Consider the following 18,266-nt stretch of genomic DNA (forward strand, 5'->3'; position numbering starts at 1 on the left):
TATGAAATCCGGTTTTGTCAAGCATCACCCTTACCAGCCGAGAGGGGGTTGTAGCTCTTGGTGCGGATCTGGTCTGCTCTGCAACCCCAGGGGCCGCCTTCTTCGGGCGGGGGGCACTAACGAGAGCTACCCGCGGCTCTGCTGGGACCCCTAGGGCCACCTTCGTTCTCCTTCCAGGAGGGTTAGGCTGGACCAGCCGCGACAGGACAGCGGATCAAGCATCAGCCCCGTCCCAGGCTCCAACCCCGCTCCCTAGGGGTGAGGCTGAGCCCCGGGAGCGGGGCTGGGGCCCGTCGGGCTGCGTCGGCACTGTCTGTGCCGGGATATACGTATATATTTTATGTATGTGTATTTAACATATGTATTTATAAGCAAACAAACAACTCAGCTGGGGGCTCTTTAAAATGTTCCAGCCACAGCGGTACCCAAAGGAGGGGGAAAGGGAAGGAAAAAGAGAAAAAAAATCAGGAAGATTTTTTTTTTTCCTCCAGGCAACTGATCTACTCCGTGACTCTGATGCTTATCAACAACGCGTGAAGATTGCAATAAGGATCCTCCCTGGAAGGCGAGGAGGAGTGACTTCCAGGGGGCTGGGAGGAGGTGGAGTGCAGCTCGGCTCTCGCCTATAAGGAGGTGCCCAGCGCCCGGCTGCTGCTTCCCAGCCGCAGCTCGCAAGGTGAATATCCACGGCAGCAGCCGGGAGAGCGGGCTCGGCTCGGGCGCTGCCGCCGGCGTTTGGAGCGGCTTCTCCGAGGGCCGCGGAGGAGGGTCCCTCGGCCGCCCCCGGCTCCGGCTCCCCCGTCACCCGGAGTACCTGGTTGCTGGATGGAGTAAATGAGTGGAGGAAGAGGGAGCGCACAGAGACTGAGAGGCGCTCAGAGACCGGGACCGGGGGAGACAGGCGAGCGGCTGGCTTCCCCCTCCGGGGCTGAACATGGATTCCCGAGCCCTCGGGGGCTTCACTCTGCTGCTCTTCAGTTTTTGGCACGTGGGATTAACCGCAATAAACTGTGAGTAGCGGGAGCTCAAGGAGTTGCCTGGGGTTGGGGCGAGGGCGGTGGGGGAGGTAGGAAGAGATGGGAAAAAAACTCCCTGAAAAGAGGGTTACGGCAACATGACCTCTGAGAAAGTTAGCCCGGCTCCTGTGTGCTAATGGAGCTTAGAAATGCAAAGTTGTGACCAGATGGAGAGACTGCTCGCCACCGTCCTGTCGGTGTGGATGTGGAAGTGAAGGGGAGCCGCTAGAGCCTGCAACGAGCCGCTCTCTGGTTTTCCGCTCACGGTTTTCTGTCCTTCGCTGGCCGCATTTGCGGCCAGGGTCGCTGCTGCTCGCCCTGCCTCAGCTGCTCGCCGCCGGCTGGGACGGGGCCGGAGCTGTGCGCCTCCGCCTGCCAGGCTGGAAGGCGTCGGCCCCTCCTGCATGGGTCGGGGGTGCCGGGATTTTGCGGGTGCAGCCTAGCTCCAGCCTGGCGGAGCAGCGCCGGTAGAACCGGGGAATCTTCCTCCGGCCCGACTCGACGGGTGCCGTCGGTTCCCACGGGCGCGGCTGGGTCCCGGGGCGTGCTCGCCATCCCCGCTCCCTCCGCAGTATCCCGCGTGGGAAATAGCCGTTCGCTGCCTCTTCCTCGGGAGATCCCCTCGTAAGTTTCCCGTGTATTGCTGCTGGCCCTAAGGGCGGTGCCAGCAGCGTCTGTCCCCGCAGGCAGGAGCCTCCCTCGCCGCTGGGCTTTGCAGTGCCGTGGCAGGCGGGCGCCGGCTCTACGGGCGCATCGGCGAGCGCGGTGCGGCGGCGGGGGGGGGGGGGGGAACGGACACACGACACCTTCGGCGCCGGTGTGTCCTCGAGCCGGAGGGCGAAGGAGATGCTCCGTGACCTGCCCCGCTGCGAAAGCGCGGGGAGGGGAGGGGGCGGCCGGTGCCGCATGGAGCGGAGCGGGCCCCCGCGGTGCGCGGCCTCCCCCGCGGACGCGGCCCGTCGGGCGGAGCTGGGGCGGGCGGGGGCCCCGCCGGGGCGCGGCGGACGCTAGAGGGCGCTGTTGCCCCGCCGGCGGCGCGGGGCGGCTGCCCCGGCCCTGCCCGGCCCGGCCCGGGGTGCGGTGCGCGGCCAGCGCGGCTCCCCCCTTCCCGCTGGGTGAGTGCTTCCTAACGGGCTGCCGGCGGCGAACGCTTTTCCTTTTCTTTTTTCTTTATTTTTTAATTTTCAGGCAATTAAATTACGGTTAATATGTTTTAATAACGTTCACGAATACTAAATGGCAGGCGATTTAAGGCTGAGGCTTGCCATTACTGATGCAGTCATAAAGTTAATTCCTAACACTTAAAAAGAAACTCTGCATTAATGAGTTTTACTATTTCACGGGTGACAGTTTAATTTCCCAGTGCCAATAAACATTTCCATTGAATACACACTGCTTCCTAAATATTTAGGAGTCAATCTTTTTAAAGCATAATGATCAATGGTTTTATTATACTGTACAGATTTTACTTATTCATTGAGCAATGAATTAGCATGAAATCAGCTGTAAGTGCTTTCCCAGGAGCTCAGTGAAGGAGCCTGTGAATCTGCAATAGCTACAAGTTCCCTAGAAACCTCGTTAGATTCACGTGTGGAGGTATCTCTGTGAGCGCATGGACCTCAATAATTGCATCCAGTATGAAAATTCATCACCTTCTTAAATAAATAATCTCTCTGTGTTGGAGCTCAGGGAAACTGCTCCGTTCTTCAGTTTTGTGCTAAGAAAGCTTATATATGGGCAAAAATATTGAATGTTATGTGCCTATAAGTAGTATCCTGAAGTATACAGCTACATAAAAGTGCTGTTGCTTTCAAGGATTACTGAGCTCCCAGGTACCCGGTAAACTTTCCAAAAGGGGAAGTTACCAAATTCTGCAAATGGGAACCTTTGGCGCAGGCCACTGTCAGGAGCTGAGGTCCTTCTATTTGAAAGCTAAAGTGCAACTGGAAAAGCCTTGTTTCTGACCCTTCCTCGGTTTGAACCATTTGGCCAAAGGAATGGCATTCAGATGCCTACACTAGTATAGTTACAACGGCTTCAACAGGCTCATTTCTGACAGGTTTTGCAAACGAGAACAGAACTGGGGACAGCATTTACAGTGAAAAGGAGTATGCTTCTGGGAGGAAGAATGCAATTTATTTAATTTTCTTCCTAGTATCTAACATGGCATTAATCTAATTTGGGATTTTTCCTTGCTTCTAAATTAGGAAAATATTAAAAATTATTCTCCTCTCATTTATTTAGTTTCTGTAAAGTAAAAATCCTGAGTAAGTCAAAATCTTCCCCACCACTGAGATATTTGGTTCCAATTTCCTCTTTGGTAATAGTTTTTAATTAAACAAAGAATTGCTAAAGAAACTGCTTTGAAACACAGCTACAGGCTAGGGGTCAGTAGACATCATTAGAAAGATCGAAATTGCCAAGTGCTAATAAAACATAAGAAATTCCTCCCACTTTGCTTTTTGCAATAATTTACTACATTAGGTAACTAGACTGGCAATAGGATTTCTCCTCAGGATACTAATTACTAGAAAATGAATAAATGGCCATGTATGTAACATTGGAAATTGGTTGCGTAGGGTATCTGGGGAAACTGAAACTTCTACATTCATCAGGTAGACAAGGAGACACAAAGCCTTGCCCATTATATAACAAATTAGTTGCCCTTTAGCAGCCTACTTTTTGGTCTGGAAGCATTAGTAGCTTTGATAAGTCTAGATTTCCAGTTGTTGAGCACAAATTTTGTTCTTTGTTTTTCTTTTTCCTTTTTAAAGTTGGAGGGAGGGGGAAATAGTGAAAATATGAAGAGAGGAACGAACTTATGTTTTCCCCCACGACTTTGACAGAGGAGTTCAGGACTAGTCTGCAGCAAAGAATTGCAGGAGCATTCCTGGTTAGTGATCCTCCACCTTTGTGTCGTACATTTTAGAAATTTTTTCCATTGTTTTTTTACACATTATGGTCCCCTTCTTATTTATATCTTTCTTGACTGACTTTTCTCACATGGCCAGAAAGATGTAGCAGATTAAAACACCTCCTGGAGAAGTGGCACCTTCTAATTCCTGTTGCAAAAGTTATTCTCAGAAATGATTATGTTTCTGTTTCTGAACACAGCCTCTTCTTTCCACAAAATCACTAGCATTTATTATCCCAGTTCACTAGTACTTACTACCTGATCATAAGACTTTCAAACCTTGTCATGACTGTTAGTCGAAGCTGCAGAAATTCAGTGTGTAGTAGAATCAGATCTCCTATTGAACTTCTTATTGAAATATGTGGTCAATGTATAGTCCACTACTCTGAAGTGGATTTAGAAGTGGCCTTATAGGAGACCATCTTTAATAACTCTATTCAGTTAAAAGGTAGGTAGTATCTGTCTGTAATTCTGCTTATTTTGAAAGAGAAAAAAATTATCATTTTGGATTTGAAGAAAATATACATTTTCTTGGATAACTATTTATTTAGACAACAAAAGTGCTGACTGTGATATCAGTCCTCCTTTGTAGTGATCTAAATTTATGGTAACTGTGCAGGAGTCAGACAAGTGTAAGTGAAAACTTACAGGACAAAATTTGTCTCTGGATACTTGAGGTCATCAAGTACCAGTAGGTGTAGTTGGGACTTGTAACAGCATGAATGAGACCTGTGTGGGTCAACAGTGGTAAAGGCAAGAGGTCTGTTAAAGAGTGACCTTTCTACCCGTGTGGTCAAAAATGCTAAGTTTTGAAAAGATCTGCTGAAATAGGTAGAATATTGATCATCTGATCTCAGTCTGCAGCTCATTTGCTTGCAGGCTGAGTAAAGTGGATCAGACACACATCTTTTTCTCTGGCTCCAGTACTTAGATATTCTTTACAAGAGCCTAGTATTCAGGCATGCTTTCCTCCTTTTACTTCCATACAGGGAGAAAAACATATACAAATGTCTTCATGCCTTTAGATGCAACAATGAAGAAATGGTACAGAATAATGAGATCTCCTGAGAGAAAGGCTGTGAATGAGATTCCTGCCATGCCAAAGTCCAAGGGACCCACTGCTGATCAGTGCCTCACTTGCACATCTGCCGTTATCTAGCATTCAATCAGTTTGACTCGGCTAGCACTCCTTGGCTTAAAATCAGTCTTAAAGATGATCTTTCCATGGACTACAATGGTCTTTGGATTCTGCATTCACTAGGCAGATGGCATTGCCAGCCCACAGGAATCTATCCAGGGTTATTATCATCATCACAGTATCAAATACATTGTCTGCTTGGACAATCTTTTTTCTTTTTTGCTCTTAATGTCATGCAAATGCAGCAGGATTTTTCATATAAATTAACAGCAAGAACAAATTGTTTTCAAATGTGCTTGGTACATTTGTACAAAGTATAGACTTCAAGTGGAAAATATGGTGATTCTGGGTAGAACAACACACTTGTGAAGCTCTCCCAGCACATGGCAAGTACAGGCTTCTGCCAGCACCCCAGTGAGTGTAGGACTGGTGAATGTTTTTTAATCACCATAATCGCTCTTTTACCAGTGGGAAACTGAGGCAGCATGTATCATAAGCAAGCCTGGAGATAGATTCTCATGTTGATTGTACGTTTAAGTATCTAAAATAAGTCCTTTAGGGTTAATTGAGTTGATCCCATATGGTGCAATCATGTCCCGTGCTCATATGTTAGATCATATTTGCCCTGCTATATATAATCATTTCTAAATCCATGGATTACTCCCCATTTCCTCTTCCCCCTCCCTCCCTTTCTCTGCTGCTATTTGAAGCAAGTGATGTTCGGATAGCTGAATACTGAAATGAATAAGAATCCGAAGGCAGTGGGAGTGTGGGATGGCATTTATTTATTTTTAGCCCCCAAAATGCATTTTCTATAGATGTGACAGGTTTCAGCTCACTCGGCAAACCTTCCCCCCACCCTGCTCTGGGAAAGATGAGAATGGGAGAAATGCAGAACTGCAGGTATATCTGCCAGCATCACACATGACAGAGGCTCTCTATACCAGCCTCCTGAGTCCTACCGGGTGTTCAAGGGAGTGAGCTGGCTTTACAGGGCACCGGGTAACCTGCTGCCCTTTCTTTTCTAAAATAAAGGGCTCTGCTGGGTTTTTCTACCCCCACAACTGGGGGAAAGATATTCTGGTCCTGTAGCATTCACTTTTTCAGACTGCTGCTGTCTTACTGATACAAGGGCCACATTTGCATCATATCTGTAGGATGCAGTTCTCGCTGGGCACATCTCTTTTGGATCTGCGCAGAAAGAAGGGTGCAAAAGAGAAAAGCACAGGTATATCTGCATGAACTTTTTTCTGCTGTCAGTAAAGTGTCTTTAAGAGACACAGACTGGTTTTTTTTTTTTCAGTCTTAACAAAACTCCCTCTACTCAAACCAATGAAGAGGGGAAGGAAGAGAATAGTGTAATCCTGATGTAATAAAGGTTTAAAATTACAGGCAATTCTTGGAGGCTTTGAATGCATCACTTGGTAAAGTGGGAAGCATCAGTAGACCTATTAGCATGTCTCTGTAGAGTCAGAGGAAAACAAGAAATTTTTTGTACACGGTGCTGGACTGATATCATTGATAATGAATTTCCTTGTATTAAACTTGTCTCTGAATTTTCTAATTGCCCTGTGCAGATTCTTGTGGGCTGATAATGCCATCTGTTCACTGTATCAGTGCAACTGATGATGTTTTAAATGATGAAAACAATGCAATATAGAATCTAGAGGGAAAAAAAGGATGCCAAAACATTGATTTATTTATTTTTAATTTTCTACTCTGTTAGGCAGTTTTAAAAAAAATTGGTAGTTCATAGTGTGGTGATCTAGCTGCCCTTCTAAATAGATATGCAGGAAATATTTCCGATTTTAGCTGGTATTTGTTCCAAAAATAAAGGAAAGTAACTTAGTAAAATAGAGAGCATGAAGCCATTTGTAAATGTCATGAAGGATCTTGCCTGATCTGTATTCCAGGAGAGGAAACCCCATTTTTCTGGCTGTGTTTTGCCTCTGCATGATACTAGCTCTTTCTCTACGTTCTTACAAACATATGCTGGAACTCAGATAACTTGATCCATTTCCTACAGAAGTTTGTGCTCAGAGATTATCAACACAGGTTCTGAATAAAGCAGTAGAAGTCTCTGTGAACCTGCCTATTTACAAGACTAAACAGGTATCATAGTACTGTTTGGTTCAATTATTATTGTATTTTGTACCCTGTGAATTAAAAGCGTGCAGAGTTGGTTTTCTGAACATACAACTGTAGTACTTTAACTGAAAATAAGATACAGAGCTCAGAGAGACAAAGTGGCCTTCTAGGTAGTAGTAGCTTTTATTTTATCCAGTGTTTCTCTACCATAATAAAGACCTCACCAGTGCTCAACCTCTGTCTGTAGTGCAACCCCAGAGGTTTCAACCTGCATAGGCATTGAATAACCCCAAATACCAGGGCAACAGGATGCGATGAGTTCATGGACATCCGTGAGATGCTTTTCCTACTCTTTTTCAGGCACTGTATATGTATTTGGAGACTCTTTTCTGGCTGAGAACAAGGCTTTAACATTAGAAAGAAATGTCAAGAAAAGATTCACATGGCAAAAGTGGCACTAGGGCCTTAGTCTCCTTTATCAGTGGCAGCATATCAGTGTAACTCTTGTCCTCATCCTACGAACGTGCCAAATCAGAGAAAGGAGTCAGGCTTGGAATCAGACCCCCATGTGGAGGTGTGCTGTGGGTTGGAGGAAGTTTCTAGTGAACCAGGCTGCAAATGGGTTTTTAAATGAACTAGTAGATTTTTCCCTCAGTTTGAATCTAATTGAAACTGGCTTTGGATAACAGCAGCTCAACAATTCTGTTTTGTCATGAATGGTGATTACTTAAGTTACATTAAATAACAGATGTAAAGTAACATTCATCAACATCACTGTGATTGAAGATCTGGAGGTTGTTTCAGCTCCAGGATTATGTTAGCGTGCTTGTATTGGGCTGTGGAAGTCCAGATTCCTGACCATAGAGGCTGGCTTATTGATGAGTTGGATGTAGGTGCTGGAGGTTTGCTGTCATGGTCAACATCAGACACGTTACACCGGTAACATGCCAACACTGTTTCCATGCTGGACAACACAACTCTGAATTTAAGGTTAATGGGTATTCTTAATGAGCATCACTGTTATATGGATTCATAAGAGCAATAACAAGGAAAAGCTAGCTTTGTAATTTGCTCATTCAATGCCATTCTAGACTATAAAGGGTTTTTAGTAGCTGGTGTTAATGCACTCCTTCCCAAACTGTTAATTGCCTGGGATCTGTGTGATCTTTATGGGATAAAAGAGCATAGAGTTGCCGTGGGACACTGCACTCCTTTCAGCCTGGTACCCAGAAATACTTAAAAGATATTCAGCAACACCCACAGCAGTGGAAACTGTAAAGAATAACTATGGTATCATTCTGGGGAACGCTTCCCTTTTGACATTGGTAATTAGAGTTTAGCATAGAGCTCCAACGCATGAAACAGAATGGTTTTCAATACTAACCATTGTGGCACAGTAGGAATTGGACTAGAAAGGAAATAAATGTGTTTTTCATTCTTTGTTTTACTGTGTGTATTGAGAAGGATTGAGTGTTGGCCCTTAGGAATTCTGGAGCATAAATTTTTCTTCTAAAACTATTCAGTGCCCTGTGTTGCCAATATAGTAGTAAATAATAATAATTTTCAAATGGATAGAATCCTCTCTTTGTTCCCAGCTGGGCAATAAGGAGTTGATAAATGCTGTACTGCCTGGATAAGAATTGGCAAGTTCCATTTACTTCTGCTCTAAATGGTGAGGCATTGTTCCTCGATGACAATGGTTCTTCACTGATGACAGCTTGTCAGCAGTCCAGGAACAGACACAAATACCTTCTGATCTATGTCACCAGTGACATAGCTGTAGTCATTCTCATATTAGTTCAGTGATGTCTCTCTATGTTTAGGCCTAAATTGTCCCCACTTCTGCTGTAGATACTGTGAGCCATTCCTCCTTCTAGGTCATGAAAGGCACCTACTGAGCATTAATAAAGCCATTTTCTTCCTTTTTCCATGCAAATTTATCACTGGAGCAGGAGGGGAAATTACCTTTTTTGGTGGAGAATATCTGGTGTGTCTATAAAATTATACATAAAGAAAGGAGGAGGAGATGGAGTCTGTTCTTTGTAGGGAAAGAGGGGAGGTCACAAAAGATCTCCCCATTTCCCATTACTAGTGGCAGCTTCCTAACGCACTCAATGAGGAGGTCTGAATTAATGGGCCAAGCGAGTCATCAGTGAACCGTTAGGAGTAATACATTCATTTGTAGTAATCAGGATTGATTTATGAATAGGACAAAAGGGACTAAATATGCTATGAAAATGCATGTTGTAGATTTTTTTCCCCCTGATGAATAATTCATCCTCTTCTAGTAGCCATGAAAACAAAAACACTGTGCACATAAGAACCCATTAAAAAAGTTAATCCCACAAATGGCTGAACATGGAGAAAATCAGCTTTTGTTTTAAAAGGTAGATTTACTCAAATCTTCTCTAATTTGATTTGCCAGTGGGGTATAATTTAAGTCAAACAAGTTAGCAGCATTACTTGCTATATGAAGGTCTAAATATTTAATAGATTATGAGAAATGCTTGCCCCGCAGGATAATGAGCTAAGGAGCACCTATTCTCCACAGTGCAGAGAGTAAGCTAAACCCAACAGAAATAGCAAGCAAAATGGAGAGGGAGCTTCTGTTCACAGGATGTGGTCCTCTAAAGCTGGCCTTGGAGCACTTGTAGTGTACCTGCTATTCTAAATAATCCTGGGGAAACTCCCTCTATGAGTAATAATAGTGGCTTTTTAGTAGCTGTAAGGGTCATGGTCTTTCCATGGCCTCTACATGTCTGTGAAGATGCCCACGGTGAACCTCTCCGAGCCAAAGCGCATGCTCTGGAACACGCAGGATGCTGCATACTCAGTAATCCTGGTGGGCATCTGCCCATCTGCTCCTGGACAGTCATGTCAGCAGGAGGGGGAGCATCGGCACGCTTACAGAGACTGGTGCTTCAGAGGAGCTAAAGTGTTTTGTCTAAAGCTACCTAGGAAGTCTCTGAAAAAATAGAATGTGATCTTGGATATATTGGATTCTAGGTGGGCACTTTACCCATAGGCTGCCCTACCCTTGGTGCAACTGCTTACGTGGACACTAAACAGAGCAGCAGAGAGACGGGAGAAGAGAAACCTTACACAGAGAACAGTGCCATTGGATTTCTTCCTACCTGCCCCCAAAAATTCAGAGGGGTTGGTTTGTGTTGTTTTATTATTTTTTAATTTTGTATTGAAATAGTTTGCATTTTAATTTTAGAGGAACAACCTCCTTCAGCAACCCCTAGCAAGATTAAACAGCTATGACATTTTTCACAGAGACTGTTTGTTTGGAAAAGAAAATGAAAATTTGATGAATTTCAATCAGATGTAGCTCGCAGCATTCAAATATTTATAGATTATCAAATTCCCTTTTCCCAGCTCTGCTTCTTAAGTGCAGAGCTCATCTTATATGTAATATTAATTCTCATTATTCTTGGACAGTTATTCACTGAATTCTTGTGCGGACTCAGTTCATCTAGGACCTTGTCTAAACTTCCTGAAAATGAAGGGAATGACTTGTACTTGAATTTCAGATCATCTTTTCCTCAGAAGTCAGTTCATCCAGTGTGTAAATCCTTGTTATTGTTCTCCTGTGAAGTTTATTTTCCTTAAAACCTGTCTGACAATGTATGCAATACAAGATGTGTTTGTACTTGTCAGAATGAAGAACTATTCATTTTCCTGATGGTTGCTTCTCTTTTTGAGTACATCATATGAGAGTGCATTGGCCTGCTCTTTTGTCATATTCTGTGCCAACCTCATATCCAACTTATTGACAATATAAGTTAAAGTTGCACACCCTTTTGCATTCTTCTTCACATTTTTTACCAAGAGTTGTTCTGTTTCCTGGGTCCTTCTGCTCTGTTGAGTTAAGGTAAATACTAGCCACTATAACGCATAGGATTACATCGTGATAATAATTTTTTTACAAGCATAACAGAAAACATTTAAAATGCTCTGAAAAGATGATAGTCCAAGGGTATTCCTGGTTGTCTTCCAGTCAGGTATGAGTTCACATTGCTGGTGCTCCTGGGCGGACAGATGAAAGCTTGTTCCAGCTTGGAAAATGTATAGCTAGCTTTTTGTTAGTAATACTACGTACGTGAGGCTTGAAAAAAAATGAAGTCCCACTTTTTTTCCCATCCCTATCTCCGTGCTCTGAAGAAATGCACTGAGTCATTCCCTTTGTTTTCTGGCCCAGTTTCCTGGTGGAGAGCTACTGGCTAGGAAATCCACCAAAGAATTTAAGAGTTTGGCTCTGCCATTCGTGTGAAGCATATAGGCTGGAACCAGGTATTATGGGGAGGAAAGGATGAACTGAATCGGGCTGAAAACTAGTATTGCCAGTCATTCTTGAGTTCCACATTTCCCTAAAATGACTAACATTAGCCACTTTAACTACAACATCAGATTTGTTTGCAAATTATAAACTCTTCTCTTTTTGAAGTCTGCATCTGGTAGCTGGTACTGTTCCCTCGGGCCTTCTCCAGAGAGGCTGCGCATGAGTCGAAGTAGTCATTTAACTGCATCATTATGAGTTTGGATGGCAGTCTCCTTTACACACCCACATTCATCAGTGAGTGTTTGCAAAAGCCCAAACTGTTTTTCAGACAAGCAATGGAGATGTGCTATTCATCTGTACTTTTGTTCAGGAGCTGTGGTTGGCTTTGTTGGGCAAGGTCAACCAATATGAAAGAGGTGGCCTACTTTCTTGAGACCTCAGCAAAATAGATAGGAAAAAGATCTGCTCACTAAATCATAAGTCATTTTCCACTTTAGCTTATGGAAGGAGGTATCAATCTCCATGACTCATCCCATTTCACAGCAAATACATGTTATTTCACTTGGTCTGACAGGCTTGATCCAAACCCCACCAATTCTGTCATTGGGTCTGGACATCAATGACTTGTGTGAATTAAATAAGGAAGTTCTGATTTGACAGCCTTACTCTGGTTACAAGCAGACAGTGAGTCAGAGCTATAACAGAACAGATTTTCCTCCTACTCTCTCCAACCCCCCCCCCCCCCCCCTTAGTAGCATCTGATTTATAGTGCCTGTTTTTTGCAACTTCATCTAATTAGCACAGGCACTGGGGTCAGTATTCTAACACCTGACAGACTTTACAAGGGAACACCACAATTACAAGTGCAATTATCTGTTTTTCTGCTGCACTGAAAAATGTAGCATATGAAAATTAACATAAAACCCCTAAGTGTTAGGATGAAAGTGTGGGCGTTAGGGAAGAGGCACCGTCTTCAAATTTGAAAGGCCTAGGTTTGATGCTTGACTTTTTTGAAAGTTTTCCTGGGCATCATTAGATGATGTGTTTAATTGCTTCGAGCTTAAGTTTACCTGGTTTGTCTCATTAGGGCTAAATGTTCATCTCTGCCAGTGTATACAGACTTAGACCTAACAACAGGGGTTACAGGAAGAGGCCCTTATGCTAGGCAGTAACTTAATATAAGCAATAATGCTGTTAGCACATTTCTTTTAAAAGTACTGGCTGCATCAACAAATAATGGAGTCTCTAAACCATCGTGATTGCGCCGGCTCTCCCTAGTGACTTCCATAGGGGTCTGTATGCAGCAACTTTTATGATTTTTGTATAAATCTACAATTATGCAGTCTTCAATGTGAGAGCTATGGGCTGGTTGGCTGTGAGCCAGAAAAACAAAACTTTTTTTTTTTTGACTACTATGCCCTTCCAGTAATTTCTATATGGCATGTGGGTAGAGCTAACTTGCATTTCCTCACAAGAGCATTTAAGTTTGCACCAAGTTGCCTGCACTGGTGTTAAACTAAAATTGTGTGATGGAAATGGTGCATTCATGTTGTTAAAGAATAATAACCAGTTAAATATGACCATAAAAGTACTGTCCTGAGATAGCAAGAAAAACTGCACAAGAGAAGGATTATTCCTTTTTATTTCTTACATTAAGGACAACTATAATCTTAGCTTAGACGAAATCTATAAAGTCATGTTCAAGCTAAGCTTTGTGAATTCCAAGACAGGCACTTAATTCAGTGTTCAGGCAGGGAGAAAAACAGTTCACAGCTGGAAATGCCTGTTCTTCTCTTCCACAAGCTGCACAGAGAAGGGTAATTTATTGAGACTCCTTCAGGATAGGAATGGGTTTTCTGTGTTAGTAAGTGTGAAGCACAAGGTCTTCATCCTAGTGGGAGCATCTCTTCATGCCAGTGGTGATAACAGTGAAGTCTGCTCTGAAGACTAAACACGTATGCAAATGCATCTTCTGCTTCTTCAGCGTATTTGTCAGTGGTGGTAGTTTTGTTGTCTTGAAGAAATAGCTAGTTTGATGAGACCAGCCAGACTGTTCTAGTCGGGGACTAGTAAACCAATCCTTCGACCCTCTAGGAATGAAGAGGTTTTTGGAACAGCCCTTAACTAAGACATAGGAAACTCACTAACATGGTATTGAATGTAGCAAAGTTTAGTTTTTCGATATCCACAATCTACATATATGTGTAGATTTTCTTCAACTGGAAAATACTGGTGATGGAAACCCCCTCCTCCTTCACATGTCCATAACCTGCTTTTGATCATGAATGTATGAAAGAAGGTGGGAGTCCTTCATGATACTCCAAAGCACTACATTAATCAATAAGTCCATTTATTTCACTGAGGCTATTCTTGTAGGAAGCAGAGTACCAAAGAGAAAGTCTTGGGCTAGTACTAGTATGTATAAAGCCAAATGCAACCATATGATTATCCCACTCCATGATAGTTCTGTCAGAGTGATTACAAACTGCTTCCTGTAATATTCTTACATGTACTAGCAAATAAATCTTATGCTCATACTTAGTGTGAATATTATGAATGAACAGCACATAATACATAGCTTCACTTCATTCACTGAAGTGACCAAGAAGATCAAAATAAAGTGAAACAGTCATCAGCTATGCAAATGAACAAGGCTTCAAGCGAATCTGCCTATGTTTTCAGTAATTTGATGGGTTGGTTTTTTGATTAAGCTTCCCTGGGGGAAAGGAAAGGTTTAATTAAAAAGAGATTCAAGGGGAATTTGGAATAATAAGTCATGTCTATTTTCTCTCTGCCAGAGCCTTGGAAAAGTGGTGGCTGCTGATGGAACAGGTTGAGGTGCAATGGCTGCTCTTCCCTGCTGCTCTTCCCCAGCTTTGTCCTTTATTTCTTTTTTCTGGGTAGAGCAATTTCAATTGCACCAACTTGTCAAAGACCTGAGATCTGGCAGGCTGCAACATCAAGCTACTTAGGTGTGGTGGTATCATTTCAGCTAGAGTAAAAGCTGAGTCCCTCACATATTGAAATGCTGGTAGAATCAAGTGTCTGTCAAATAAGGAAGGTAATAGAAAAGACCTTTCTGAATACAGAAGAGCACTGGTATTTTACAGGTCAGTAAAGGATTTTTCTCAGATGCACGTCTTCTAGAAATGGCTGAACAGTTTTCTAAGGTTGTTGGTCAGCTTTGATGAAAGAACACATGAGAAAGCGCTTCTAGTGCTGATTCTAAGAATTTTTGGGGAAATTATCTTCATTTTTCAGGTCACATTATGTTTCTGTGCCTGATGCTCTGTTTATTTAACATTTAAATACCTGCCTTTGTAGTTTGAAAAGCAAATGGCTACAGAATCTCATTAGGACTATCGATGTTAGGCTTTACTGTATAAACATGTTTCAGTTGAGTCCAGAGGATTTAATTCTTAGCATATCATTCAGAAAAGTGATAGCACACTTAAGCAATGGTAAACTCAAATGAGTACTGTGTATGCTCACTGAAGTCAAACATTCCAGTAAAACAGTATCAGAAGCCAGAATGGTTCAATGGGAAGAAAAGTATTTATACCTCCCAATAGATTCTAAATATTGAAAAGCATGTAGAGCTGATAAAAATAAATTCTCCCTCTTCTTCTTTTAGGGGAATTCAACCTTTTTTTTTTTTTATTTCTATCATCTAAATATTAGTTCCTCCACCTTGAAATCAAATAAAGAATGCTCAGCCAAGATGATGAGACATCAAATTCTCAAAATATGCTGCTCCTGAATTCTGGTGACTATTCAGTTCACAGTTCCCTATTGTAAAAGGAACACTTGAAATTTGATCTTGAACAGGCATGTCCAGATCTTTGTACTGACTTCTGTGTGTGCATTTACCTATATATGACATTTTAACAGAAAAGTTGTAGGTGTGCATACCTTCAGTTCTTTGTACAGAGCAGGATAATATTTTAGATGTTGTTGCTTTTATAGAAACACATTTCTTTACAATTACTAAAATAAAACAAAAAATGAGGTGGTGGAAACAAACAGTTCCCTGATGAAATCCATTCATTTCCATTTTATATTTTATTATTGCCTTCATTATACTTGTTTGGGGAGGGAATAATTTTCTAAGATTGAGTAGCTTCAATATTCTGTTTAATCAGACATATATAATTTTTTTTGAAGATGAGTCATTAGGAATTTGACTCTTGCATGCAATTCTTTCCAAAAATTTCTCTAATTTCTGACTTTCTGTCATTTCTCATTTAATGATGGCTAGTGAGCCCCTGATGCTCTGCAATACCAAGAAAAAGATACTGATGAGCTAAAGGAATCTGCTATGATTAAACTCTCCTTGTTTCACTATACAATTCATGCATAGAATTTTTTCTGTGGTGTGAGGAGAAGACTCTTGGTACTGATTATGTCCCATTTTAAAAATATCAAAGAAGTTGCCTAGAAAGGGACATCATTAGTTACCCTCACACCTTCTGAGCCCTCTGCTCAAGAGCTTGCTGCTACTTTAGTAAAAGGAAAGATTACATCCCGAAGGACCTTCGTGCAGGCTATGTGCTCTGATTTCTGTTCCCACCGTTTAGTTGGTTCTCTGACTCGCTTTCAACTTGTCTTCAGTCACACTGCAAGTACTGACCTCTTTTCTTTTTTTCTTTTTTCTCTCTTTTCCTCTTGCTTATTCTGTTCATTCCTCTGATTCAATGACTAATCTGAGTCTCAAAGTCAAAGAAACGAAATGGTGAGTTGCTTTTCCTCCCACAACCTCTCTAATTCTCACCACTTTTAAGTGCAGTATCACTGTCCTCTGTCTTTCAGGCTTACTACCGTAGGCTACCCTGGCTTTCTGCAGTCCAGCCTGTGTCCAAATCTTATTACTTCTTCCTCAAGATTAAATACAGTTTTCAACTGCTCCATGTCATGCTGACAGAAGAGAGGCAGGACTGTATCTATTAGAGGTGGTTGATAAGATGGGAAGTGTTGGTTTATAGTGAAAGTCTACATAAAGCAGAGAAGGGAAACTGAAGGTCTTTTGATATAATATTAATAATGAAAAACACCAGTAAGACTCCTGATTTTTCATCACCTTCCAGCGCAATCACCTTCCAAGCAAAGAGACACAGCCAGTTAGAAGAAGGAAAATACATAATTTTATCTGAAACTGCAGATCAGGTTTGCTTATGTTCAGGCTGAACGAGCAGCTTGGAGAGACAGCAGAGTCTGCTTTATCTGCCTGAATCTAGTGCCTCTCCTCTATATCTATTGCTTATTTGGCTCTGGAAAGTCCTCTCTTCCAAGCCATGAGGTCCAAAATCTTGTATAACCTGGCATTCAAAGTTAATTCCCATTTCCTTTTAATACTTTTATATTTGCACAAAGGTATAAGTGTGTATATGTATAAAAACCATACACAGTTAATGATCTACACTTTATGTATATGTTATGTATATGTTTATATACAAATACGTACCTACAAATAAATATAGAGAGATATATATATGTAATGTGGCAGCCTTCAGATGTTCATGCTCAAAAAACATTAAAAACCTGTACAGAGCTAATAGAATACAATGTGCTTCCCTGGAGATTGGAGAGTTTCTTTACATCTCTCCTACTGCCTGTTTATGAAGCAGAGCCTGAGCCTTTCTGTGGGACTTGTTGCACTTAGCATCTCATCTGGAAAAAAAGATTGAGATACTAAATTTTGAGTTCATGGGATTAGAATGTTTTAAAAGATTTTGCAGTTAAATCTAAGGCATAAATATGCTGTCTACAGACTTATCTTCTCTGTGAAAACTATATGGTTGTCTTATGCGGTAATAAGGATTTTAAATTACTGCAGCTAGTAAGCCAGCTGGACAACGACATCATTAAGAAGAAAAGAGAGATTTCTTGTGTGGGCTTGAACAAATTACCAACTTGTTCTGTGCCCCAGCTTCTGCGGGAATCTTCCTGCATACTTTTCAGAAGTAGAGTGAGTGGCTTGGTAGTGCTTAATTGCGTTTTCCCCCCTCAAAAATGCTGATGCAGTCAAACCACAGAAGACTTGTCAAGGGATGTTTTGACATAACATTAAAGATACTCAGTTTATTGAATTAGTATTTTTATTGTTCCTTTTATCTTCCAATGATCTGAATTAAAACCAATATTATTTTGCAAACTGTTTTATTATTTCAATTTATGCTCTGTTTTAGAGTGCAGTGGGAAGAGGATAGAATGACAACAAACAAGCATTCAAGATTCAAATTTTCACAAGGCAGGAGGATGTGGGTTTTTTGTTCTCCTTAATGTAACTAGCTTTTATAAAATATGCTAGGTTTTTTTGTTGTTTTGTTTTTAAGGAGGAATTGTTGTAAGAAAATATTTAGCATATTGTATCATATTTATAAAGATTACCATATACATCAGATTTCTGATAGTGAAGCATGGTTACAAATATGTGATTGCCTAGAATACAAATAAGGTTAACTATTAAGGAAAATAAACAGATACAAATGTTTGAACCATCATGTTCAAAAATCCATATAATTTTCAGCCTGCATGATGGGAAAGTAGTTACTACAGCAGAATAATGAAAATACAATATGAGATGAGCAGATTTGCATGAAGTTGCATAAGCACACACGTGCTTACACCAACACATTGACACACTGTACGTCAAAGAACAAGAGCCCTGAAACAGCACTTTGGAGGTGCCGCACCAGAGCCCTTCCCTGTGCTATATCCACATATATATTGGTTGTAAATATCCCACAGGTTACTTTGCTCATTCTTGTTGGCAAACACAGGGCTTAAGTGAAATGATCCACAACTACCCTCGGGTGTCTCTCATGC

General features: G+C 41.9%; 1 protein-coding gene across 7 annotated transcripts in view; it reads left to right on the forward strand.

The window, feature by feature from the left end:
• The first annotated feature begins 670 nt into the window (after positions 1-670).
• Positions 671-18,266, forward strand: part of CNTNAP5 (contactin associated protein family member 5) — a 299,942-nt gene continuing 282,346 nt past the window's right edge. For 6 of the 7 annotated variants that reach the window (XR_008577724.1, XR_008577725.1, XR_008577726.1 and 3 more), the window contains exon 1: positions 671-1,010. Coding sequence is in view for 3 of the 7 variants with exons in the window: in XM_054830600.1 (XP_054686575.1) it covers positions 935-1,010 (76 nt within the window). In the remaining 4 variants the exon portion in view is untranslated. The remainder of the gene's footprint in view (positions 1,011-18,266) is intronic. The other variant, XM_054830603.1, reaches the window with a different exon arrangement.

This window comes from Grus americana, chromosome 6 (genome assembly GCF_028858705.1).
Source record: "Grus americana isolate bGruAme1 chromosome 6, bGruAme1.mat, whole genome shotgun sequence".
Lineage (NCBI taxonomy): Eukaryota > Metazoa > Chordata > Aves > Gruiformes > Gruidae > Grus > Grus americana.